This window comes from Bos grunniens, chromosome 19 (genome assembly GCF_055505025.1).
Source record: "Bos grunniens cultivar Pamir isolate PY7600 chromosome 19, Bosgru_T2T1.0, whole genome shotgun sequence".
NCBI classification, from domain to species: domain Eukaryota; kingdom Metazoa; phylum Chordata; class Mammalia; order Artiodactyla; family Bovidae; genus Bos; species Bos grunniens.
Window position 1 is genome coordinate 53,989,870 of NC_141183.1, and position 25,675 is coordinate 54,015,544.

The 25,675-nt window shown below is 55.2% G+C and overlaps 1 protein-coding gene across 20 annotated transcripts; it reads left to right on the forward strand.

Moving 5' to 3' along the window:
* The first annotated feature begins 22 nt into the window (after positions 1-22).
* Positions 23-25,062, forward strand: SEPTIN4 (septin 4). Of its 20 annotated transcripts, XM_086360741.1 has the most exons (14): positions 23-3,300; positions 3,943-3,987; positions 5,182-5,189; positions 18,137-18,430; positions 18,816-18,909; positions 19,586-19,672; positions 20,143-20,266; positions 23,207-23,341; positions 23,455-23,572; positions 23,663-23,764; positions 23,964-24,060; positions 24,154-24,316; positions 24,476-24,575; positions 24,840-25,062. In XM_086360741.1, exons 1-14 carry the CDS (start codon positions 1,725-1,727, stop codon positions 24,897-24,899), a joined length of 3,003 nt encoding a protein of 1,000 aa, XP_086216867.1. In that variant the 5' UTR covers positions 23-1,724; the 3' UTR covers positions 24,900-25,062. The 20 variants fall into 20 exon arrangements, with proteins under 20 accessions (XP_086216867.1, XP_086216868.1, XP_086216857.1 ...); XM_086360731.1 differs by lacking the exons at positions 23-3,300; positions 3,943-3,987; positions 5,182-5,189 and adding exons at positions 13,173-13,259; positions 19,115-19,224; XM_086360733.1 differs by lacking the exons at positions 23-3,300; positions 3,943-3,987; positions 5,182-5,189 and adding exons at positions 13,173-13,259; positions 19,115-19,224 and having other exon boundaries at positions 18,137-18,180.
* The last annotated feature ends 613 nt before the right edge of the window (positions 25,063-25,675 follow it).

The following is a 25,675-nucleotide window of genomic DNA, read 5'->3' on the forward strand; positions in this document are numbered from 1 at the left end:
ACGGAAGCAGGCACCAGGGCAGAGCATGGTGTCTCACTCCGGTGCAGCTCCTCCCTGAGTCTGGGGCACAGGCAGGCAGCAGGGACCGGAAGTGAGAGAAGGACCCGGGACTCAGGAGTGAGAGAGGGCCAAGCAGTCCCTTGGGCCCCCAGCTCCAGGGGCCTGGCAAGTTTGAGGACCAGAATTTTATATTCTTGAGACCTATGTGACTAGCTCAAAGTTTCTCAATCTATTGAGATACCTGATACGTAAAAACGTGTTTTTTTTGGTTTGGGGAATTCCCTGGTGGTCCAGTGATTAGGATTTGGTGCTTTCAATGCCACTGCCTGGGTTCAATCCCTGGTCAGGGAACTGAGATCCTGCAAGACCCACAGCGTGGCAACAACAACAAAAAAATTTAAATTTTGACTTTATGTCTCTAATCAATTCTGAATATAAAGATCCAGAAACTGTGATCCTAAACATCCAATAACTGTCATGACCCTTCAGAGTCAACAGTGGAATGCTGGATACCGTGGGCTCTGTCTCAGAGAGGGAGAGAGAGAACCAGCATGCGAAAGGGAGAGAAAGATGACTGTGTTTCTCTCTTATCCAAAGCGATCATCCAAGGACTTCCCTGGTGATTAAGAATCCATCTGCCAGTGGAGGGGACATGAGTTTGAGCCCTGCCTCAGGAAGGTCCCACATGCTGTGGAGCAGCTGAGCCCAGGCACCACAACTATTGAAGACTGCGCTCCCCAACAAGAGAAGCCACCACAGTGAGAAGCCCACGCACTGCAAGGAGAGCGTAGCTACAACTCGCTGCAACTAGAGAAAGCCCACAGGTGGCAGCGAAGACCCAGGGCCACCAGAAATAAATATGAATAAATAAATGGTCATCCAAGGTGGAAAGTCTTTCTTCAAATGAAGAAAGGACTGGAGTCAAGCTGATCAGGATAGCTGAGAGGAGGGGCTTGTGAGAAAGGAGTACCATGTATTGTGTGACATTCATCTACCAGGCAGTGGTTTCCGGATGAAGAAGCCAAGTCTCAGGCGAGTCAAGTAACTTGTCCAAGGTACACAAATAGCCATTTGTGATTGAAACCAATGACTGACTCCTACAAGCCTACGTGCACTCCTGGGCCAAGAATGTGTGAGAATTTATGATTTGAGCAACCTGGATTTTCACCCCACGGCCAACCAAACCACCCCCAAAACCTGTAGAAAGCTGGGATTCTATTTTGTGACTTATATTCAGTGCAGCTCCAAACCAAATTGGGACAGTTTTGCACCTTGCATCTTATTAAAATTGGGGCTAACACAGTGGGATTGATTTGAGGAGCCCTGCCTTCGTAGGATATTCAAACTGGTTCCTTCTCTCTGGATGAGTCTCTGAGAGTTCCTAGAACCTGGGGAGAGTAAGGGAGGATCTAGAGCCTTCATTCTACACCAGGAAATCCTGGATTTGCTACGAACTTGGTCAAAGCTTTGGTGGTGTCAACACGAAAGACAATCCACAGTTGCCGTTACTGCTTGAGAGTCTGAAGAACTGTGTCTGTATGCCAGAATATTTAATAGGAGGCTCCTTCCTTTATGACATCACCAGGCAGGTAGCTAAGGGGACTAGTAGAGACATCTGGAGAACAACAGCCGCTTTTGTGGGAGTGCAAGAACAGCAGCTTTTAAAACTGAGGATAAATATTCAGGCTTTCTTAGGACCCTGAATACAAACCAGCTGGTAAAATATGGGCTCTACCCAAAGAGGCACAACGTATCATGTGGTCAAGACAAATAAAACTGGGTCCAGAGTAGCAGTTTCAACACAGAAAGGGGCTGAGGTTACTAGCATGACCCCTCAACGGGGACAGGGGTACCTTATCTCCTCGAGCCAGCGGAGTGGTCCAGCCTCCACGATCCCAATAGGCCATCGAAGATCAGAAGCTGGGCACGCCACTGCTCTCCATTTATCATCAGACTACCTTCGCTCTAGCTCCCCTCAGTCAGGGCCAGGCCCCTCTGGAGCACCCAACCCTCGAACCGAGACCCGATCCAGAACTGATACATCCCGCCAGGCCTCTCCTTCTCGAAAGCTGACTCAGGGCGAGTCGATGCTCTACACGGGTCAGATGCAGCAGAATGTCAGTCCGTCCAGAGAGGAAGCAACTAGAAGAGGGGTTGAGATCAGGCCAGGACGCGACATCAGTAATCGTTTCTCGTTAATTCCAGAGGCCAAATCCTCTCGCCGGTTGAGTTTTGTCGACCAGAAGGATGACTTCACACTCTTAGAAGACGAGCCACCCTCCAAGGTCCAATACCCACAAGGGGTCAGAGTTCCCCGGAGGCCTTTGATTTGCCCAAAGGATGAAGCAGTCCAAACTGAGCCCATTCGAAAGAATGTGACTGCTGGGGATATCAGATCACCAAGGAGACCCCCTAGCCCAGAACGTGGCGGCAACCGCACCTATCCAGACTCTCGGTCAACCCAGAGAAGAATTCCTGGGCCAGAATCTGACACGGGCCGTCAGAACTCAATTTATGCAGAACCTAAGGCCTTGCGTAGAAGTGTGAACTTGGAATCATCCCTCACACTCTCTGTCCTTAAAGATTTGAACAGTGGACACAAGGCTTCGATGCACCCTGAGCCTGAGCCTGGCCACAGGCCCTCTGTGTACAACGAAATCAAGTTCTCCCCAAAGGTTTTAACACCATCAGAAGTGGAGCCCAGCACGAAGCCCTCAGCGCGCGGAGAGAGTGAGGGTGGCCGTAGGGTCACCATCTCCCCCGGGGCACAGTCAGCTTCCCGCAGGACGTCTCGAGCAGCATCTGAGAGTCCCCGCAAATCTTCTGTCTTGGCCACTCCAGAGCCCGAATACAAGCAATATATCGCAAAACCCTCAGACAGTATCTATGAGTTCCCACGACCCACACTCAGGCCTCCGGAGCCCTCTTCTAGAAAGCACTCTGTCCGCGTAGAGCTGGAACTGACCCCTCGGCCCTTGCCCCCTCGGTGCTTACCGAGATACGGGCCAGACTCCACGTGGTGGGCCTTACTCAGCCCTGACGGTGAAATGCCCAACAGTCGGCCAACAACACCTGATATCGAGCCCAAGTCCCCTCCTCCCCCAGACCCTTCACTGCCATTTTTTGAAATGGAAACCAGCCCTTTCTGTGAGGATCTGATGTTCCAGAGAGAGAAGGCAAGTCCATCTCCACTATCATCACCAAAGGAGTCTCCGAGCCCATCACCATTGAGGGAAGTGCCGCAGGCCCCCAAGCACACCTCCAGACACCCCACTCAAAGGTTTAGTGTTTTCTTCATGGGTATGTGTGGAAGCGGACTGCCCAGGCGCAGCCCCGATTTAGTGAGGTGGGACGCCGGGGTGGGAGAAAGGTCCCCCTCCTCATTCTGGGCCTCAGAGCTGCCCTCCCACCAGTGCCAAAGCTAGACCCATCCTTGAGCCCACTGCTCCCTTCCTTCCCCACCAGCTTCTCTGAGCTCCAAGCTAATGACGCCGATGACGATGCTTGGGCCGGCGTCAGGCATTGACTCTTCCAGGCAACGCTGCTTAACCTTTCAATGGAAGGTAGTAGAGAGTGGTCTGCAGGGTGGGAAGCTACTTCCCAGGGGTGGAGACGAAGAACTGAGCTGGGTGAGGGCTGGTAAAGAGAACAGAGGTCCTCAGGTAAATATTCTGGCAACCAAGTGGAGAAGGTAGGGCGTAAATGAGCTGGGACTTAGGCTTCTGAGAGGGGGCACGAGGGAGGGGGGGAGAAGGGGGGGCAGCAGGACGGGAACGCGGCATTTGGTCTTAGGTCGGAGGAGCCTCTTGGGGAGAGCGCCAAGGGCTGAGGGCAGCTTTGGGTGGAGAAAAGTAGAGCTAGGAAGGGAGCCGTGAAGTAGTGAGGGGCGGGGGGCGCATCCCACAGAGAGAAAAAAAAAGCAACAATCTCTGTTACTTTCAGATGTCTCTGAGGAAATGTACAATCGTGTCTTCTGGTGGCTAAAAGGTCTGTGCTTTCCCTCCCGTGGGTCCTCTTTGGGGGGCTGGGGGGCAGGAGGACAGGTGGGAGGGTGGCCTCTGAATCCCAAAGCTTGGCCTGTCAGCACGGTGCCTGCCGGGGCTCTGACCCCAGGGGCAGAGGAGCTCCTCACCTTGCCTAAAATCCTACCATTAGAGTCATTCCTTTGGGATTTGGAATCTCTTTTCATTTTCAAGAGTCTCCTTTTGATGGGAAGTAGTCACGTTGGGAATGGAGAATGATGTAAGCCCATGGCCTTTCAGACAAGCTGGTCTTAACCTATCGTGTGATTAAAAAGCAAATGTCAAAAGCCCCACTAACACAAACTGCCTGATCACGGTCTTACTCAGGACTAACTCCAAACTAATGCAGCTTGAGGGGTCTCCTTGTGTGTCTCTCTGCTTCCTCAGAACCCTCCTCAAGACCCCTACCCCAGGACCGGGGAAGTACTTACTGGCTGTGGGCAAAGCAGGATCTCCAGGGATGTCTAGGTGAAAGCCTTTAAGAACATCAGTGGGTCTTCAGCCAACTGGAGAACCCCCAGGAGCTGAGCCCACCCACTATTCACTTTGTGCTCTTGACCTCTCTGGTGGGAGGGAAGGCCGGGGTCAATCTTAATACCGAGTATCTTAGTGCCGAGGAATTCCTGCTTCAAGTGTTGTGGACAACAGACTCTAGCCTGTGAGCGTGAGGGAGGCCAGGGCTCTGGATGAAGACATTTCTAGAGAGGGGAGAGCCCTGGGATGCAGTCCCAGTCCCCCCCAGCAGCTCTGCCCCTCAGAGGGAGCAAAGCTCCACAAAGGAGAGGTTTTTAGAATAAGGACTCGAGCTATATTACTGCGTGTGACCCCTGGTCTCTCTATTTTCTGACTGTGACCTTGGGTAAGTCATTTTACCTTTCCAGGCATTAGTTCCCCCATCTATTATTGGCTTCCTTTGAAGGTTCTTGCAAGGACTCGCTAAGCTATTACATGTAAAGCACAGTGCTCACTGTGCCTGGAAACACATGCTAGCTGTTTTTATTTGGGCCATTTTGGATTAGGAAGGAATTTGGGCCAGGTTATGCCCAAGTCCACTGGACGTCTTTAGTAAAATTCTCTTTTTCCCCTCCTGTTGGCACTCTCTGAATTCCATTTGCTGCCCCCTGGGAATGCCTGGCTTCTACTCTCTCCATTATGACAGATGAGGAGGTAAGAACGCCCCCGGGAAGTTACTTCCAGTCTTCCTGTGCTCCCCCTGATCCAAGTCCCCCTCTCACCCTTTCATGGAAGCAGATATGAAAGCAGACAGACAGAGGTGCTCCCTGTGGTTGGGCAGGTTGTTCTTTGCATGTGGGTACCTGGCAGAGAGGCAGGGGCTGAAGTGTTCCGCTTGCCAACCTGGGCACCTATGGGGTGGCGTCTCCAGAGAGACATTCACACGAAGGCACCAGAGCTTGCTGCAACACTGGAGAGAAAGAGTAGAGACCTTTTGGCAAACGACAAATCCTTCCAGGTTCTCTGTGGGAAGACTGTCTGGGGAGCCATAGGTTGGATCCATCCCCACTGGCTGTCCCCTCTCTGGCCTAGGGCTCTCCACAAAGGGGCTGCTTTTCTGGGTTACGCACTATTTGAGTCCTTAACTTGGAAAGGGACAAGGTGAACTCTGCTCTCGGCAGCCCCGTGTCCTGAATTTGGCAAAGAGTGTCCTGATTTCACAGCGTGTTGTTCCTCTAAGTACTTTCATTCTTCTTGACCCATGTCTGATAAGACAGTCCAAGCTCTCTTGCCTTTATTCTTTCTCTTGCCTTATCTCTCCCTTATCCAAAGCCCAGCATGGCCTGTAATGGGTCCCATTCGTGGACTAGCCCAGGATGGACCGTTGACTGCAGATAGAAAACAAATGAGATGTATGTGTATATAAAATTGGGAGGCAGAACAGCCTGAACTCTGATAACGGCACAGCTGCAGGGGAGGTGCCAGGAATGGGGTTGCCACCCCCTCTGCCATGCTGCTTATCTCGCCCTCTACCCTGAGCTCAGCTCTGGGTGGGAGCAGCTTCTTTTAGATTATCTCCATGCAAGACAGTACTCCTTCTCTCTCTCCTGCCTTTATCCCTCCCTTCCTTCCATCAGCAATTTTTATTAGAAGCTTAGCACTCTGCTAGGCACTGTTGGGGAAACCTTCGAAGCCGCACAACACGCACGTTCTTTGGCTTACTGTCTGGATGGGGAGATGAGACATGGACAGGAAATATTTCAACAACAATACAAAATCACCTGTGCTCAAAGGTCCAAAGAAATGCAACAGACTGAAGAAGTGCTCTTGGGAGGTCTTAGGTGAGAGGGAGTCAGCAGGGAATTCGGTGGGGGAGGTGGTCAGGTTACTACTCTTTCACATAGCCAGGGCTCAGAGAGCTTAGCAGCCAGCCTCTTGATCCCCCCTTGATGCAAATCTACCTCCGGGAAGGGGTTATATTTCCCCTTATTCTGGATAGGATGCTTCTGACAGAGTCCCTCCCTGTTGGTCTTCACCCTCACCCTCTTCTTTGTGCATCTTGTTTTAGTTTAGGAAGTCAAAAGCCTTGGCAGCACGACGGCTCCTTCCCAAAATAGCTCTTATCCTGTCTCCATAATTGCAGCTCTCCAGCCCTGCTCAGCAGCAGAGCTGTCCCCAGAAGCCGGCAAGAGAAGGCTTTCCGGCCGGCAACAGGGCCTGCCAGTCTTCTCCGGACTCGAAGTGGGCGACACGGAGGTGGGCCTGGTACTCTCCTTGCAGGACACGCACAGGCGAGGCCGGCCTCAGGCTGTCCCCCAGCAGCGTGGTCCCGGGATGGAGACTCTGGGGAGCTGGTGTCCTCTGGCCCCTCTCCTCCAGAAGCCAGGCGGACTGTGGAGTCTGTTCCAGATTCCACTCCCTGCAGGAAGTCTCTGGTGGCCCCACCACGGCGCCGGGCTCGTGGACGGCAGCCTGTTGTTGAGCTTCATGAACCCTCCAGGGTCTGTAGCTGGGGACAGAGCGTGATTCTGCCTATCTGTCTCTCCATGTCAGTCTCCTCCCAGGCGGTCCCTCAAAGTTTTTATCTGAGGAGCAGGACCGACAGATGCTTCTCATCCTTGGGCTGGGACTTTAGGGATGGAGTCTTCTGGAGGAGGTTATGCTGGACTAAGAGAAACATTCCTGAGGGTTTGTTTTTTTTTGTATCAGCACTAGCAGCAGCCTAACAGGAAGGTCCTGAGGGTGCCTCTGGGGTCAGCGGGGGCTGTCTTCTCACACAGCCCTGGGGGAATTCCCTGGAATAAAGCAGTTCTTGTTGGGAGAGGCTGCCCTGGTCCCAAGAGCCTGTGTCCTTGAGGCAGCTAACTGACTTGCCCTTGGATGTGCCTTCTCGGGCTGTCAGGGGACAAGGGGGTTTACTCCCTGCCACATCCATCAGTCAGGCAAGGAATCAACTCTGGAAAACAGGCCAGGAACCAGAGGAGGCTGTTTCAGGGTTCCCTACGGTAGACTTCAGTACCTTTAGGGAGCCGTGTCATTTGGCCTTGGGGATGGGATGGCCAGCTTCCCATCGGCTCCGGAGCCACAAGGAAGCTTTGCTCAGGTAGAGCAGCACAGGAGGCTCTGTGTTCCTGGGGATGTTAGCAGAATCCTCGGATATGGGCCCTCTGGAAGGAACCCCAGAACCATCTTTTTGCTCGCCTCATTTTCTCTTGCTAAGTACAGAGGCTCAGAGTTGAGAGGAAAGGGGGTTGTTGAGAGGATGGAGCAAAGCTGCTGAAAATGGGGCAGGACACCTTGGGAGGCTTTTTATGGCAGCCTGACCCTCCCCACCCCGCTGCTTTTCCTGTCAGATGTTACCCTGTTCATTGCAGCTACCACGGGCAGCCAAATTGAGAGCAGGGTGGGAGGCTGGTGACCTCCGGCCCAGACTCGCTATTCTGGGGACAGGCTAGGTTGACCAACTCCCAGGGTTTGCCCTGGATGTTCCTGACTTTCTCACTGAAAGTGCTGCTTCCTGGGAGGTCCCTGAGTGCTGGCCGAACCTGGACAGTGGGTCGCCCTAGGACAGGTGGTGTGGCACCTCAGTGAGCGCCTCTGGCAGCACAGGGCAGGGGGATGGTGCTCTACCTCCCGTGGGAGACGCAGGCAGATCACTTCCTCTGTCTACAAAGTGAGGGCAGGAAGATGCTCTGCCTTCTTCCCCAGCTTGATGGCAAAGTCCTTTTATTCTTATAGTTCCGCCCAGAATGAGCACACATAGGGAAGAATCTGCCACATCCGTTTTGGACTTGCTAGTGCCTTTCCAGAAGCTACTTGGTTCCCTGCCTGGAACCCATCTCCAACATCACACATTTCTGTTGGAGTGTTTTGGTGGTATTTGAAATGGTGGATTTTTCAAGGAAGATGAGAGGCAGTGGACCCCAGCCGACTAGGGAGCTTCGCTTCAGATGCCCACTTGGATGCAGAAGCAAGTCAGTAATGCAGAAGCCATCTGACAGCTGTTCAGCCAGAGGAAGGCTGCCCAGAGCAGCAGAAATGACCATGCCCCTTCCCCGCCTCTGCTCAGCTGCCTTTGGCCCAGCTGCTGTTGGTGGGGGGAGAAGCAGGAGACAGCTGCCCCTTGGGGGCTGAGGGCAGCCTGGAGGAGGGGACAGGATGGAGGCAGTTCCTGAGGGGTGCGCTGACTCCTACCCTGAGTGGGGGCGCTGGGCCAGCCAAAGCCCTTTCCTTGGCACACCTACCGCTGGCAAAATCATCTCGCTCCTGGGATCTCAGCAGTGGCTGTTTTGGGGAACTCAGTTCAGTAAGTCTGAAACCAAGACCTGTTCTCTAGAGATAGAGCTTTGGCTAACTGGAGAAGCTGCCTCCACAGTTGGTGGCAGTGTGGTCATTCCAGTGTCACTTGAAGGCTTTTCTCCCATCCCTCTACACCCATTACACAAGCATGTGCCTAATTCTTTGGAGGGAAGGCATTTGAAATAGTCACAGTTGACAGTTGCTGGTGTGGTGTTGATAATTTTGGTGTTAGCTGAGAGTAGGCACCATTCATTTCAGTGATGCTCCCAACACTACATGCGTTGTCTGAGTAACTCTTCATAGCAAACCTATGAGGTAGACTTTTTCCTCCCTGTTTCAGAGATGAGGACACCAAGGCTCAGAGCTTGCTCAGTCTCTGGGGAGCATCTTGCCTCAAGGGTTATGTGATATATAAACCCTTTTTCTGTAGTTACATATTCCTGGAAGATAACTGGTGATATTTCAGCAGCACCTTTAGATATCAAGAACTGTGAGAGCAAAGGTTGTAGTAGGGGTAAGATCTGTGTCTCTGCGTTTGAACCGAGAGGCTGGGAGGTGGGTGTGAGCTGGGAAACTGCCAGATTAAAGGGCAGGCTATGGGTCAGCAAAGCCCAGAGCCTTGGGGCTTGTCTGTCCTCCAAAATCAGAGTGGAAACTAATCAGTGGATACTCTCAGTCCATCCATATTGATCAGACATCTCTTGGGGGCAGAGGCCTGGTCACCTAGACAGACATCACATGGCATATATGCTGAGTGGAAATGAGTAGAGGTTAAAATAGAAAATATTCTCCTGTCCTTGAGGGGCTTGTGGTTGACCTGGAGAGAAAAGCATACAGATGGGTCACTTGAAAGGAAGTGAATATCAAAGGACAAAGTCCAGGGCAATGAGTCAGCAAAGCTTCTAGCACGGAGGCACTTGGAGGGGAACGACCAGGAGGAGGCAGATTTTGGCTCAGTAATGAAGACGTTGGTAATTCACCACCCAAAGATTGAACGGCAGTTGTTAAGAGTCAGTGAGGGTTTGACCAGGGAAGATATTTAAGCAGAGGCTGGAAGGTCAAGGGAGGAGGGCCTTGGAGGGTGTCAGACACACAGTGGGTAGCAGTATTAGGAGGCGTGTAGGTCTCTTCACCCCTGAGCCTCCTGTGCCCTGCCCTGCTGCACAGAGAATGTTGGAAGGGCTCTCTGGCTGGCTACTGTCCCTTGCTGCAGCCATTCAGCAGATGCCAGGAAACACCATGTTCTCTGACCTTGCCGCCTACATCTCACGCCTGTCCCAGGATCATGGAACACTGGGGAACAATGAGAGAAGGAGTGGGGCTTAGGGTATTTTGGTTTCTTGCCTCTCTATTCAGACCTTGATGTACAGACTGGCTAAGGTTTCCTTGAAAGATACAACCCAGAGATAGATAGACCTTCGGCTCCGCCAGGGCTCACTGACTTAAATTATCACTGACTCAGCACCTCTGGGGCACAGGTACTATTAGCTCTTGCACCGCTTAAAGGAAACTGCTACCTAGAGACTAAAGTGGCCTTTGCCAGTCAGGCAGATCTGAAATCCTGATTTCTGGTGGTAATTACTCTTTAATCTTGGCTTTGAATCTGGGCCCTGCCTTGGCCCAAGTACAGCATCCCTGTTTGACATCTCTGGGCTGTGCACCCTTCACCCAGGGTTGGGCAGCAAAGATCCAGTGGAGGCGGGGCCAGGAGGTTTCCATACAGACCATGTTGGCCCGGCCTAAGTGGAAGGAGCCCAGGACAGCAGGCTGGGGCTGTTTTTGCAGATACAAGTTTCCCAGAAGAGTTACCCCCGTGCGAGACAAGTGTCTAATCTCCAGACACTTGGTTTGAATACCTCACTCCAGCAGTATCCAAGAAATGTTACTCTAGTCAAGGACGTCAATGCCTGGTGGGATATTGGATTTCTTTTTCTCTTTTCCTGCCTGCATGGCTTGCGGGATCTCAGTTCCCCAACAGGGGTTGAACCCAGGCCCCAGCAGTGAAAGCGTGGAATCCGAACCACTAGGCCGCCAGGGAACTCCCGGGATGTTGAATTTCAAGAGGGAGAGAGAGCCAGAGCCCCAGGAGCTGAGGGTACTGAGGCAAGGTTGGCCAGGCTACCTGCTGGCTGGAGGTGGTACTGAGCACTCAGTGGTCAGTGACTCGTATGAGGGCTGCTGTATCTCAGCCCTGCTTCCAAGTGTCCAACTCCACCTGTCCCGACAGAACATGAGAGTTGGTGTTGAGGGTAGAACAGTCCTCTCTTTCAGAAACACAGGGAAGGGAAGGGAATTGCAGACATTGAGATAATTTTGGCAATTATCTCAGGGACTTATTCACAGGCCAAGTTCTCACCGAGACTCCTGAATTTCAGCAGGGTGAGCGTGTGGGGTTGTGTAGGTAGAGTGACCCAAAGTCTGTCTTAGGCTTTTATTTTTGCCCAGCCCATGCCTCATGCTGGGCCTATGGCCATCAAGACCCCAAGATTCTTGGCTTAGAGATGAGTTTCATGGTTCCCAGTCTCTCTTGGGGCTTTGCTGCCTTCCAAGCAAGTGGGCACCAACATGTCTCATGAAACAGGGCTCTTTGGGGTCTGGGCAGCCAGTGCCAGAGCAAAGCCTGGGGTTCCAGCTGCAGCAGAGGGTGAGCTGCTAGCTGAGATGTGTCTGTGTCCATGCTTGGACAGCAGCCAGAACCGGGGTGGCGGGGAGGAGGCACATTATGATTGTGAAAAACAAGGCTCTGTGATGGGGCCTGTCCTCCTTGATGTAGGCTTTCTCCCTTGGGCCCAGCACCCCCAGCCCAGGCCTCGAGGGCTGAAATACTGGAGAGGTTTCCTATGAGGAGTGCAGACATGGTAACTAGTGGCTGCAGCTAGATCCCAACAGAGGGGCTTTGTGCAGCTCGAATTTGACATTTGGGTCCAACGGCAGCAAGTGCTGCCGTTTCTGCAGACTTCCAACAGACACTGGTTTCTCTCGAAAGGAACTCCTTTATGTATTTGTTTTCCTGAGTAGAGCTTCATATCTCCTGATCTGCCCTGGACCTTTTCCAGGAACCTCCTATATTTTCAGAGGTTGCCTCTCATTGGAGCCAATCTGCTGGTCTCTAGCTTAGTTTAATTCCCTCATTTTGAGGTATGGGAACTGAGCCTAGAGAGGTGAAGTGAGGTTACCCAGATAGAAAGTTTTCTCTTTGACTTGCTGGCTCCTGAATGCCCTGACTTCTTTAAGGAATGACACCCCTTCTTTCCTCCCTCCCACCACTGCCAGATATTTAATGGCAGCCCCATGTTTTCTGAATCTGATCTCATCCGGGTACCCAGCTGAGTTTGACAGATCCCTCTCTCTTGCTGCGTTTGACGGATCTCAACGAAGATCACCAGGCCGTGAATCAGACCCAGAGTGTAGGCTGGCCTCTGGCACTCCTACCAATAGAGGAGACCATGTGTGGCCTTAGTTTTGTCCAAAGTGTATTGGGGCCTCCCAGTCTGTCCTGGAGGAGGACTCTTAGATGTCACAGAGGGGCATGCTTCTGGAAACTTCTACAGAAGCCTAACCAGCTCAGACCCGTATTAGCTGAGGAAATCCCCACCAACTCCCCGCCCCAAGCGTCTACTTTCTGCGAGCTGCTGCTCACCCTCCTGAGCCTCTAATGCCTCTAAAGCTGCTGGAGCATCTGTCTCCACAGCATCTCACCTGCTTGCCCAGCCTGGCCTCTCCTGAGGCCCCCTGCACCTTCCACAGCCCCAGGCAAGGCTTCACTGCCCAGAAAGGCCACTCGGCCTCTCCCTTCCACTCTTCCAGCAGATGATCCCAGGATAGTTTATGCAGCAAATCCTCTTTAATCTTTAATCTAGGGTCCTGCACGAAGGGAACCTCCTGCCTCTCCTTCACAGCTTGGCTGGAGGTGGGGACTCTCTGACGTCCACCTTAGGAGGTATACAGAGGGTATGGACGATCAGTAACTTGGACAGCAGCTGGGTTCAATTCCCACAAACCTTGTGGACTCTCCGGGATAACTGTTTCTCTCTAACCCACGGGGCAAACTCCCCTGTCCTTCCAAAGGCTTCTCTAGGGGGTGCCAGGTGGGCCCTTCCTTTTTCTTTGGGGACCGGCTCAAGCCCCCGCGGTGCTGCGCCGCCTGGGCAGGCCACTCTTGAGGGGCTCAGGGAGAGCCAGATGACCAGCGAAGCTCTGTCTGATTGCCTCTCCGCATCCTGACTCCGGGGGTCGCGAGCTGCAAGGCCCACCCGCAGGCCAGAGTCCCCCGGCTCAGCCAGCGCGAGCCCGCGCGCAGCAAAGGTGCAGGCCCCGCCCCGGGGCCGCCCCGCCCCGCCCCCGCTGCGGGCCCCGCCCCCAGCCGGTCCGCTCTCGGGGCGGCGGGAGGGGGCTGGCGGTGCGGCGAGGTCGGCGCGCAGCTCCGGCCGCGGGTCGCTCGGGCGCTGTCCAGGCGGAGCCGGCCAGGCCCGGGCTGCAGCCATGGTAAGGCGGGCGGGCGCGGGGTAGGGCTGGGCGCACAGGGCCCGCCGCTCCCGGGCGGCTTCGCTGAGACCCGCGGCGCTGCAGCCCCGGCTGCACGGGGCTGGAGGCGCTGTCGCCCGCCGCGGGCACCGGCAGGCTCGGGTGGCGGACGGCACTGCGTCGCTGCTCCCAAGTTTCTCCTCCTGATCCGAGCAGACACGGAGTGGGCCCCGGCCCCGGGGTGCTGCCCGGTTCTTGGGCGAAGGGATGGGTCCGTGAAGGGTGGGGAGAGGGCGCCGGTCGAGACGCGCAGGTGGGCTGGGGCGAGCGAGTCCGGCAGGGGCAGAGTTGAGGGTCCCCGCCCTTGCCTGGGTCAGCTGTTACCTGGGTGACCCTTTCTCACCCCCACCTAGCCAGGGCTCAGGGACCAGCAGCAACTTCCTTTGGAAAATACACAGGAGGCTCACAAACACTGCCTGCCTCCCCGAGAGGGCTGGTGAGACGCTTGGGCCCTCCTCCCCACCGCCTGGGAAGGGGCCGCTCCTAGGCCCTTCCCACACCACCCTCTGCCCAGGGACCTCTGAGAGAGGGCGGCCCAGCCAGCACCCTACGTCCCTCTGACCCTGAGATAAGGACCCTAGGGAATCTTCCTCCTGCAGCATCCTACCTGGCCCCCCCCCACCCCCCCAAACCAGGTCCCTCTGCAGTGATGAGGGGTGGAGGGAACTCATTCCTGCCACCTGCCTGCGATGGGCGGAGAAGCAGTAACCCCAGCCCGACTCTCTGGAGACCCCCCAGGTAGGAAGTGTTGAGGTTTGACTGAGGATGCCAGCTCTTGTCCTGCCCTCAAGGCCAGAGCCTGCCACAAATACACTGTGCTGGGTGTCAGGGCCTTCAGGCCCTGTGCCAGCTTCTGCTCCCGGTCTGGAAGCCCCCTCGCCTTTGCCCTCTGCGTGGGAGGCATGGGCTGTTTACAGCAGCAGGAGGTCTGTCGCCAGCCTGTGGGGCAGGATGTTGGCTGTGGGCAGCCTCCAGAAAGGAGCTTCCCGGGCCCTGTGGAATCAGGAGCTTCCAGGTCTAGACAGGCCAACCTTTTGGTCTCTCCTCTGTCAAGCTGTGTCCAGGCCGAGGCCCAAGTCTTGGCCAGGAAGTCTGGGTGACATTGTGACCTTCCCCAAGGGGGGTTCCTGGGAGAGGCCAAGTGGTGCCTGCCTTTATCCCTGCCTGCATCCTTCTCCCCACGTGGGGACAGACAACTTATGGTACCAGGGTGGGAGCCGAGGGGAGCTCTGATTGTTCGTAGTGCCAAGTGTCCCTAGGGCAGGGGCCAAGGGAGGCTTTTTCTGCCACACATTAAGTTCAGTTCAAATGAGGTCTTGGGGCTTCAACTTGGCTGAGTTGTAATTGGCCTGTTCCTCTGTAATTAAAGACACCCTATCACGACCAGAGTCCTCGGCCTCAGGCCCCTGGCCTCAAGCCAGCCTGGTCTTTAGGCTGACGTGTTTGTGACAAGCCAAACTTGTCTGTGAGGGTCTCTTTGTGAAAGGAGATGAGGGACCCAGGTGCTTGGGAGATCAGTGGGGAGAGCTCCCCAGCCTGGGAGCCTCCCAGGAGGGCTTAATTGGCATACAGAAAGAATGACCGGCTCACGTTAAAAACCATCCTGTGACCTGAGCTGTCCCTTCTCTCCCCAGGTTCAAAGCAGCTTGAGGTGTACCTGTCATCTGGGTGTCAGCCTTCCTGGGACAGGGAAGGGCCACTCACATTTGGACATTAAGGCCCTGAAATTAAGACACTGTTCAGAATCACAAAAGGTGTTTCTAGCCAAACCAGAAACACTGGCCTGCTGTCTGCCAATCAGGTGCTCCACGCGTGCACTCCCAGCCAGGTCCCTCTCTATGCGTCTCCCACCTGATAGGTAACTTGGAAGCCTGTGGGATGCCAGCCTCTCCTCCACCTGAGGTCATGCCCCACAGAGACCAAGCGTTAGCAGCTGACTCCCTGAGACTGACGGGGGGGGGGGGGGGGGGGGATGGAAGGGATTTGGCTGAGTTGAGAGGGCAGGTATCCCAGGATGGAAGGCGTCTGAGTGGCAAAGGCCCCGCTGCGCCTGGGGCCCTCCGCAGGGAAATCTCTGAAGGCAATTTCTGAAGGTAGTGCAGTTCTCTGCTGGGAGGAACCCACAGCGACACTGGGAAGAAAAGTGGGTCCATTCCCATGAGAACCTACACGCAGGGGGCTTAAGACACCCCACCCTACTTCAGCACTGCTTGAAGTTAAGGTGAAAAAGAGAGGTCAGAATCCTTTCGGGATGATGTCTCCTGGACCAGGTCACTTTGGGGACAGGGCTCAACCCCCCGACAGGCCTTGGTGTCCTTGGGGGTTAACAAGAGAAGCCAAGTGGATCAGGAGCCTGCAGACGGACTTGGGAAGCTGGTGCTGTGCCCACCAGGGCAGGCAGCGGGCAGGCCTCATGGGGAGCCAATCAGAGGAGGATGGGACTGCAGAGGAAAGCAGCGGTCCCGCTGCAGCTGAGCTGTCCTTGGAGGGTGGGAGCCAAGGGAAGGGAGGAGGGAGGGGGTGGGGAAGGACATTCCACAGGCTTTTTTGGCCCCTGACAGAGACAGGGTGGTCAGAGAGAAAGGGAGAGGAGCAAGTCAGGACGCCGGGTTACAAAAGCATCAAGACCAGGCGTTTCTGTGCGTGAGGAACTCTGCCTGGCAGATAAAATTAGACCTAGAGCTTGCTGACAGGGAGTCTGAAGCGTGGGACATGGACCGTTCCCTGGGACGGCAAGGCGGGTCTGTCCCTGAGGAGAGGGCTGAAGCTGGGGTAAGGCTGCTCCGGGAAAGGGTGGACCTGCCTCGTCTTCCCCCTTGCGTTGGCTGGATCGGAGCTCAAAGGCAGAGAAGGTTTGGGTCTGTGGCAGAAGGATTGGGTCCGTGGCAGAGCTGGGGGCCGACGAGGCCCCTGGCGTCCTGACCCCTTGGTTGGAGCTCCGGTGGGTCCCTCCCATGCTCGCTGGAGGGAGAGTGGTGCTGGCGGCTCTCCTGGAAGGTTTGCAGGAGGCTGGGGGTCCCCGTCAGGGCCTTCCTTCCTCCCCTCCCTGCTGCCCCTCTGCTCAGTGCTCCTGGTGGAACCAGGTGGAGACAGTCCCCTCTCTCCCACCCTCAGTCTGCCCCCCAGACAGACTTCTGGGTTCCTGTAGGGTTGTGCAGAGGGACAGGATTTCCCCAAATTCCCCAGACTCCTGGGCTGCCAGAAAACAAGACCTGTCACACACACTCCGCCCGCCCCCCACCCACATCCCTTCCCCATCGCTGTATAATTAATCGTCTGAACTGGGACCCTTTTAAGAGTGGAAAGGGGCAATTCTGCTATGACAGCAAACATAAACCGGAGTGAATGGTCACCCCACTGGCCCCCAAAGATATTGTGGGTGAGAAAAAGCCAGTTGGGTCAGGCCTGCCTCAGGACAGTCTCTTCTGTCCATTTGGCCCCCACACGCTGGTTCCAGTTTCAGGCTAAACGGGCAGTTTCCTGTCCAGGCAAGCCCTGGAGACTGTGGCTCTAAGCTGGCAGGGGCACTTGAGAGGCTATAGCCCAGAAGTAGCTCTTAGGCGGCTTTCCCCTCTAGCCCCCTTCTAGTCCCTTCCCTCTGCAGAAAGCTGGCAGTGCGTAGGACTGCATCCCTCCGTTCTTCCCGCTGTAGCCGGGAACCTGCTGAAGACGGTGGCTGTCCTATCTCCCCTGACTGGGACTCCACAGTGGTCTGGGGTAGCCCCCACTAGCTTGGCCGATTCCCAGGGGGTGAGTCAGCCTGTGAAGCCGGCCCTTGTCCATTGTCTGGGGGTGGCACGTGGGTATTGTAAGGCAGAGCTGAGCCCAGCACCGCCAGGCACTCCACGAAGGGGGCCGGCCCCCAAAGGAGAGAGGAAGCTTCAGGGTCTAGAACTGAGGGTCAGAGTAAGGGGGACGTGGCCTGTCTTCCCAGCTGGAGATGGTGGGGGAACAGGTCTCCGCAGAGGAGCCAGCCACCGTCTGCCCACCCGCCGTGTGCTTCACCGTCGAGGCCAGACCCCCTCCGGTACTTCCGGCTGAAGCCTAGCTCGGGGCAGGGGGCAGGGGGCAGCCGGGGGTGCCTCCGCCTCTACAACCCTCGTGGCTGGGGGCTGTCTGCAGTGTCCTCCCACCCTCCCTCACCCGGTTCCTCACGAGCATCCCTGGCACGTTTCCCCTTCGCCCCTGGAGCCCAGGCTCAGGGTCTGGAGTCAGGGGTCTCAGGTCAGCTGCTCTGCGCTCCGGGAGTGAACACCTCCGGGAGAGTCGGCTCCCAGTCCCGGAGCTCAGAGCTGCAGCAGCGGGAGGTGAGGAGCCCCCTGCTGGCTCCTAAGTTGCCCGGAGCTGGAGGCTCCCTTCTCCCCGCCCTGGCTCCCTCCCGCCTCCCGCCGCTACCCGTCCTGACGGTCTGCACTCTCCTTCCGTCCTGAGCCACGTTCTCCTCTCCACTCTAATGCCTCTGTCTGCTCCGCTCATTCGGCCTGGCTTCCTGGCCTCTAGGGCAGTCCCTGGCCCTGGCATGGAGGGGCAGCCTCGACCAGCACCCTGCTGCGAGGGAGCATGGAGACCGGAGCTGCTGGGTCCCCAGAGCGGCTGCTGGGGCGCCGGGGGCTGCCGCTGCTCCCTGGGGTCTCTCCTGCTGTCGGGACCCTCGGGCCGGGAGGCCTGTAAACAGGGGAGGGTGGCGAGCGCTTCCTCTGGCTTGGCCGCCTGTGCAGCTCCTTTCCCTTCTAACCACACGTGCTTTCCTCTCTCCCTCTCGCCTTCTCCTATCTTGCTCCTTCCTTCTTCCCTTCCTGCCACCGACCCGCCTACCCCACCCCGCCCCTGCCCCTCAGATCAAGCGCTTTCTGGAGGACTCGGATGACGCAGAACTGAACAAGTTCGTGACGGATTTCCCAGGAAGCGAGACCTACCACCCACCAGAGGCCAAGACCTTGGTGCCCAGGCCCCAAATCCAGGAGCCGAGGCCCCAGGCTTCAGACCTCTGCCAGGATGACCTGGAGTTCAAACCCCCCTCGTGGCCCCAGCCCTCTGACAGCCAGCAGTACTTCTCTGCCTCAGCCCCCCTCAGCCCCTCAGCCCGGCCCCGCAGCCCGTGGGGCAAGCTCGATCCCTATGACTCCTCCGAGGTAGAGCCTCCAGCCCCCGTCTGTGCCGTGGGCTGATGCAGGAGGACCTGGGGAGGGAGCTGAGGGAGCCCCAGAAGTGTGTGTCTGTGTGTGTGTGTGTGTGTGCGCGCGCGCGCATGTGCACCCACATGTGGCTGGAGACGTGCTCTGTCCTGTGTTGGCCCCAGCTCTGTGGGGTCACCCCTGCGCCCCCCATGCATTGGAACCCGACAGTGTCAGCAGGGACAGGAGCCCAGCTGGTGGCCCCACCTGGGGCCTCAGAGGAGTGTGGCAGTGATCCTGGAAGGCTGGGCAAAGACCCAAGAGGCGGGGAGAAGGCTGGCATTGGGTCCTGGGGTCCTTCTGCCTCTGCTCTAATGCACTCTGCTTTCTTGTTGTCCCCTAGGATGACAAGGAGTACGTGGGCTTTGCGACCCTCCCCAATCAGGTCCACCGGAAGTCTGTGAAGAAAGGCTTTGACTTTACCCTTATGGTGGCAGGTAGAGCAGGGGCCGGGCAGAGCTGGGCAAGAGGCGTTTCAGGTGGGGATGGTCTGTGTGTGTGTGTTGGGGGGTGTATATGGGTGTTAGTTGCTCAGTCGTGTCCGACTCTTTGTGAACCCATGGACTGTAGCTCGCCAGGCTTCTCTGTCCATGGGATTCTCCGGGCAAGAACATTGGAATGGGTTGCAATTTCCTTCTCCAGGGGTGGAACCCGGATCTTCCCGACCCAGGGGTGGAACCCAGGTCTCCTGCATTGCAGGCGGCTTCTTTACTGTCTGAGCCACTGGGGTATGGCCAGGGCAGGAGAAAGCAGTAAGTGGCTGTGCCTTTTTGCAGAAGAGCCAGAAGCTGTAGGTGGCCCAAAATCCATATCCTATCCAAAGTCCGTATCCTATGTGTTGTGGGGGAGGGGTCATTGACAAGGTCCAGAGAACCCTTAACCCTCAGGTTCCTAACATTTGCCTTTTACTGTGTGACCCTGGGGAATCCCTTATCCTCTCTGGGCCTCACTGGCTGGATGAGCTCTCATCTCTGCTTGCTTCCAGCTCTGCTGTGTTTGGGTTAGTCTCTTCCCAATGAGATAAGCAAGAAGCTCCTCCACACACTCGGCCCAGTGGGGTGGCCTCTTGATGACCGCTGTGACTTGGTGCCTCTGTCCTGTCTCCCCCGTCAGGAGAGTCGGGCCTGGGGAAGTCCACGCTGGTCAACAGCCTCTTCCTCACGGATCTGTACCGGGACCGGAAGCTCCTCAGTGCAGAAGGTGAGGGAAGGAGCGTGAGGACAGGCGGGCAGAGCTGACCTGGGAAATGGAGCTCACTTGGGGTCTGGGGGATACAGGAAGCTTCGGCTTCCTAGAGAGCCTGCCACATCTCTCCGGAGGGCTGTCCAGCCTGGCAGCCCACCAGCAAGCTCCCTAAAGACTTGGGTGCTGAAGCAGGGCAGGGGCCAGAATCCTCTCTGACCCCCCAAAGGATTCCAGGAATCCGAGAAAAGAGGCCGGAGCAGAGAAGAGGCTGGGGCCGGAGCCAACAGCCACCGGCATTTCCTGTGTTGGGAAATGTGCTCTTCGCTGGTTCCCAGAGAACAGACAGGCCCCAGGCAGCCCCAGGGGGCGGGGAAGGGGCAGGGTGGGTGAGGTAGCCTGGGCAGCAGGGCTGGTTGGGATGGGCCATGTCCTCCCAGTGGGCAGGTCCTTGCCCCAGCCCTGGCCTCAGTTTCCCCCTTCTCCAGAGCGTATCATGCAGACGGTGGAGATCACTAAGCACGCTGTGGACATAGAAGAGAAGGGCGTGAAGCTGCGGCTTACCATTGTGGACACACCAGGTTTTGGGGACGCCGTCAACAACACAGAGTGGTAGGTCTGACCAAGCACAGAGCCTGCCCCCAGCCCGCCCATTCCCTACGCTCGCACACAGAGGTGCAGACATATCCCTGATGTCAGGAAGCAGGGCTGTGTGCCCTCGAGCGTGCCCCTGCCCCTTACTGGACAGCTGTCTCCTCTGTCAGGTGAGAGGGACAGCCTTGGGATAGATGACTTCTAGTGTTCCTTTGACTCTGACCTACAGTTCTAGAATAGGGGTGAGGGCACCCCCTCTTTGGAGGGAGGAGCCTCAAGAAGCAAACATGTGAAAACATGTAGCAGAGGACCTGACATAGAGCAGGTGCTCAATAACGGCCCCCTTCCCTCCATCTGCTCCTTTCACCAGCAACGTTTTAGGTGCTACAAGCAAGTTATTAAAGGGGTGAGAGTGCCTGGAGGGGTGGGGGAAGGTGAGAAAGAAGAGGCAAAGGAAAGTGTGGGTGGAACTGCGTTTAAACTCCAAGCACCCTCTGGGCTACCTGCCAAAAGAAAAGTGGCTACTCGCCACTCCCCACCCCTCCGTCAAGCTTCCCTGGTGTCTCAGTGGTAAAGAATCTGCCTGCCAGTTCAGGAGATGCGGGTTCGATCCCTGGGTGGGGAAGATCCCCTGGAGAAGGAAATGGCAACCCACTCCAGTATTCCTGCCTGGGAAATCCCATGGACAGAGGAGCCTGGCAGGCTAGGTCTGCTGCTGCTGCTGCTAAGTCGCTTCAGTCGTGTCCGACTCTACACGACCCCATGGAGCCCACCAGGCTCCCCCGTCCCTGGGATTCTCCAGGCAAGAACACTGGAGTGGGTTGCCATTTCCTTCTCCAATGCAGGAAAGTGAAAAGTGAAAGTAAAGTCGCTCAGTCATGTCTGATTCTAGCGATCCCATGGACTGCAGCCTACCAGGCTCCTCCGTCCATGGGACTCTCCAGGCAAAAGCACTGGAGTGGGGTGGGGCTAAGTCTATGGGGTCTCAAAACAGTCGAACACGACTTAGTGACTAAACAACAACACCTGCCCACCTCCCCAGTCATCCCTGACATTTTTTTTTTTCAAGAACTAGAAAGATGCTTAGCTAGTGGTCTGACCTAAGGGAGTAGATGAGAGGAGAATGGGGATAGAAACAGGGGAAAAGGTGGTGGTGCCTTTGTTAAGAACATTAGGTAGGGTGGCGCTGAGACTCCTGGACTGAGAACTCAGATCCTGATTCAGCATTAAGTAACTGCGTGATCTTGAGCAAATGACTGCATTTCCATTTCTTTAGTTGAAAAATGCTGGCTTTACCAGTTGATCTAAAAATCATCCCAGAAAGATGCATGTAAATGTGCATTAAAAACTGTTAAAGGCTGGGTACACAACACTCATGAATTTAAAGACGATAATTGCAGGATTAGTGCAAAAGAAAAGTGTGGGGTCCCTTGTTCAAAATGATAAAGAATTTCAAGATGGCCACAGCAGAGAGTGAACCAGGTGTGGCCCCTCTGAGCTCAGGGCCCACATGTGACTGCACAGGTCACACGCCCAGGAAGCTGGCCCTGGATGGTTGCCTCCCAGACTGATCGGAATCTTACAGATCCTTCTGTGCTCTGAACCCGCCTCACATGCTTTATCATTACAACATGAGACCTTGGCTCAGCACGCTAGTTCACCTTCAGCTTCTTGATCGAAGCCTTGAGGGGAGGGCCACTTCGTACATTCTTGCCATAGCGCTGGGCTAGTACGTAGTGCATGGTCCCCGTAAATACTCCTGCTGGACTGAGGTGGCCTCCATGTCATCACCCTTCCTAATCCAGGAATATGTCTCAGCCAACTGGGCTTGCCTTGAAATTCTAGCCCCAACCAACGCCTGTTTCCCGCTTTAGCAATTAGCGCTTCCTCCTTCAATCGGTCTACTTACTTCCTCTGACATTCCATACTGTAGTAATAATTCCCCTCGCCCGGCCCCTCCCAGTTTACAGTGTATCCGCACATGTGCCCATTTAGTCAGCGGCAAGAATTTACTGAGCACAGATTAGGTGTCTAGCCCATGCTGGACATTTTAAGGGATACAGAGCAAGTATGAATAATCCTTGTCACTGGGAAGCTTACAGTCTAGTGGCAGTGGGAGAGGAGAGGGGGCAGGTCTCTGGCATGTGTGTCAATCAGGCAAAAACTTAGGTTAGTAAATGGGTCAGGCAGTGTAGTGGCAAACACACTGAACTAGGAGTCAGAGCCCAGGCACTTGGATGGGTAGAGAATTTGCTGGCTAAAATGATCTGCATTAAGTCTCAGCTGCTCTGGATTTGACTTCTTCATGTATAAGATGAGAATAATGATACTTACAATGTCCACCTATCAGGGCATCTATCAGTGAAGACAAAACTCAGGAACAGCAGAGCAAAAGACTTGAAAACTGAGGTTCTTGAATATATATGTTGAATATACATATGGATGATATATACCATAAATGTATATGACCTTCATGTGTGGTGAAGGGAAAGGAGAGCAGTGTGCATTGGTATAGTCACAGGAACCTTTGTGGAAGAGATGGTTCTTGGACATGGCTTTGAAGGACGGAGTGGGCTTGGAGAGGTGCAGGAGAGGCTGGACCCACTCAAATAAAGGCCCTGAGGCTGAACTGTGAACGTGACTTAGGGCTGCCCTGGCCTCCAGTTGGTTTTCACCGCATCTTGCTAGTCTTACTGCTTTGTTTGGTCACCTGGGCTCTCTTCTTCTCATCAAACTAAGGGTTTAATGACCTCTGCCCATGTGCCTAGTCTGATTTTCTATCAGGATGTTTGAGATGTACCATGACCCACCCAGGTACCTCCCTGAAGATGCGGTAAAGCAAGTCGGCGAAGAGCAAAGTCTTGCAAAGACTGCCCAGGGCATGGACTCCTTGTAGCCCCAGAGCTCACTAGGCAGTCCTCACTTGCACAGTTTCTCTGCTTGTGTTCCCTGCCCCAGCTGGAAGCCTGTGGCCGAATACATCGACCAGCAGTTTGAGCAGTATTTCCGAGATGAAAGTGGCCTGAACCGCAAGAACATTCAAGACAACAGGGTGCACTGCTGCCTGTACTTCATCTCGCCCTTCGGCCATGGGTACGGTCTGAGCCTGGTGCTCCTGGCCCCACCAGGCGCTGCCAAGGGGACAGGCCAGGACTACCCAGGGCAGGGCTGCCACTAGCAGGTGGTCACAGGTTCCTGTTCCCCAGGCTCCGGCCATTGGATGTTGAATTTATGAAGGCCCTGCATCAGCGGGTCAACATCGTGCCTATCTTGGCCAAGGCGGACACACTGACACCTCCTGAAGTGGAGCGCAAGAAACGCAAAGTGAGGGCAGCTGGTGGGGGAGGGGAGCAGGTGGGCTTCTGGAAAGGTTGGAGTCCCCCCAGAACCATGGGCCCCTCGTGTGTTTGCCAGATCCGGGAGGAGATTGAGCACTTTGGAATCAAGGTCTACCAGTTCCCAGACTGTGACTCTGATGAGGATGAGGACTTCAAATCACAGGACCTGGCCCTAAAGGTGGGGCCACCCCAGGGATCCCTTTCCCAGCTTGTTTCTTCTGGGCGGAAGAGGGAGTAGAATTCTATGCAACGGGGAGGGGCTCTTGGGGTGGAAGAGGACCCTGGTTTCCTAGAACAAAGCAGAGGAAGATGAAGACGCAGGCACAAAGGAACAGGTGAGAATGGGGGTGTTGAGAAACACCCCTAACTTCTTCCAGGAAAGCATCCCATTTGCTGTCATTGGCAGCAACACTGTGGTAGAGGCCAGAGGGCGTCGAGTTCGGGGCCGGCTCTACCCCTGGGGCATCGTGGAAGGTAAAGCTCTGAGCTTGTGACCAGGGTATCTCCTTGCCCTCCATGGGTCTCCTCTATCCATGCCCCTGGCTGACCCCTAGCCTTGCTGTGCAGTGGAAAACCCAGGGCACTGCGACTTTGTGAAGCTGAGGACAATGCTGGTGCGTACTCACATGCAGGACCTGAAGGACGTGACGCGGGAGACACATTATGAGAACTACCGGGCACAGTGCATCCAGAGCATGACCCGCCTGGTGGTGAAAGAACGGAATCGCAAGTATGGCCAAAGGCCAGGATGGAGCTGGCAGGGGTGGGGTCCCAAGCGCCACCTCGGATGAGACCAAGCCCTTCCTTTGTTCCGCAGACTCTGGGCTCAGTCCAAGCAGGTACTGGGGTTCCCCTACCCTTACCAACCTCCTTTCCCCCTTCCCTTCAGCAAACTGACTCTAGAGAGTGGTACCGACTTTCCCCTTCCTGCCGTCCCACCAGGGACAGATCCAGAAACTGAGAGGCTGATCCGAGAGAAAGATGAGGAGGTGAGGGTAGTATGGGGTGGTAGGGGTTGCCGGCCTGAGAGGACCCCTGTTTAATCATAAACCTGTCTCTCTTGGTTTGGGAATAGGAATATCCCTGAACCTGGTACATATCTGGACCCTGGATTGGTGGATTAGTGGTTCTACCCAAGGACCCCATCACACCCCAGGGCTACCAAGGGCCTGACTGAAGGGATTAGAGGGGGGCATTTCCCTAAATCTGTAGGACTCTGAGAGGCCCCACTTTGATGCGTATGCCTGTTCCAGCTGCGGCGGATGCAGGAGATGCTGCACAAAATCCAGAGACAGATGAAGGAGACCCATTAGCTGACTTTCAGCCCTGAATATTTAAACGCCGCCTCTTCGTCCTGCCTATGTCGGCCCCTCCCAGCACCAGCTCTGCTCAGGCCCCTGCAGCTACTGCCACTTCGCCTTACATCCCTGCTGCCTCCCCAGAGACTCAGAGGAAATAAAGTTTAACAAATCTGTAGGTGGCTTCCGGTGTCACTGTCTGTATCTTTCCCATCTCATGGAAACCAAGATCTTAGGACCCAGTTTTGAAAGGTTGCTGGAGGAGGGTGCTGGTTTCTGGCTTTTAGTAGGGGCAGGAGAACAGGAAAAACTTTCCCCTCCCATGCCAAGAGTTCAGTCCCTGCCTAGAATCCAGCCTGGCCAGTCTATCTTCCTGACGGTATCTGTCCTGCCTCTGTTATCTGGAGCCCATCATCTTTCCCACATATAGTACTGAGAATCCCACAGACGTTTTAGAATTGATATCCGCTCTCAAGAAAACATGGTATTAATTGCATGCAGCCTCCCAACTTCATATTTCCTCTGTTTTGGGGAAAGGATATGCAGAATTAAACTCTGCACTCTAGGAAGCCTGTGATAGAGCACTGAACACATGTTGAAACCCCTGTAATCACCAAACACTATAGTAAGTGCTGGGAATGGAAAAAGTACAATCGTCGTCCTGTAAGAATTCAGTATTCATTTAACAAATAATTTATTAAGCATCTGCTAGATTGCAGACTCTATTTTAAACCTTGGGAGTTAACAGTGAACAGAGGTATGGTTCCAGTTCTCCTGGGATTTACTAAATA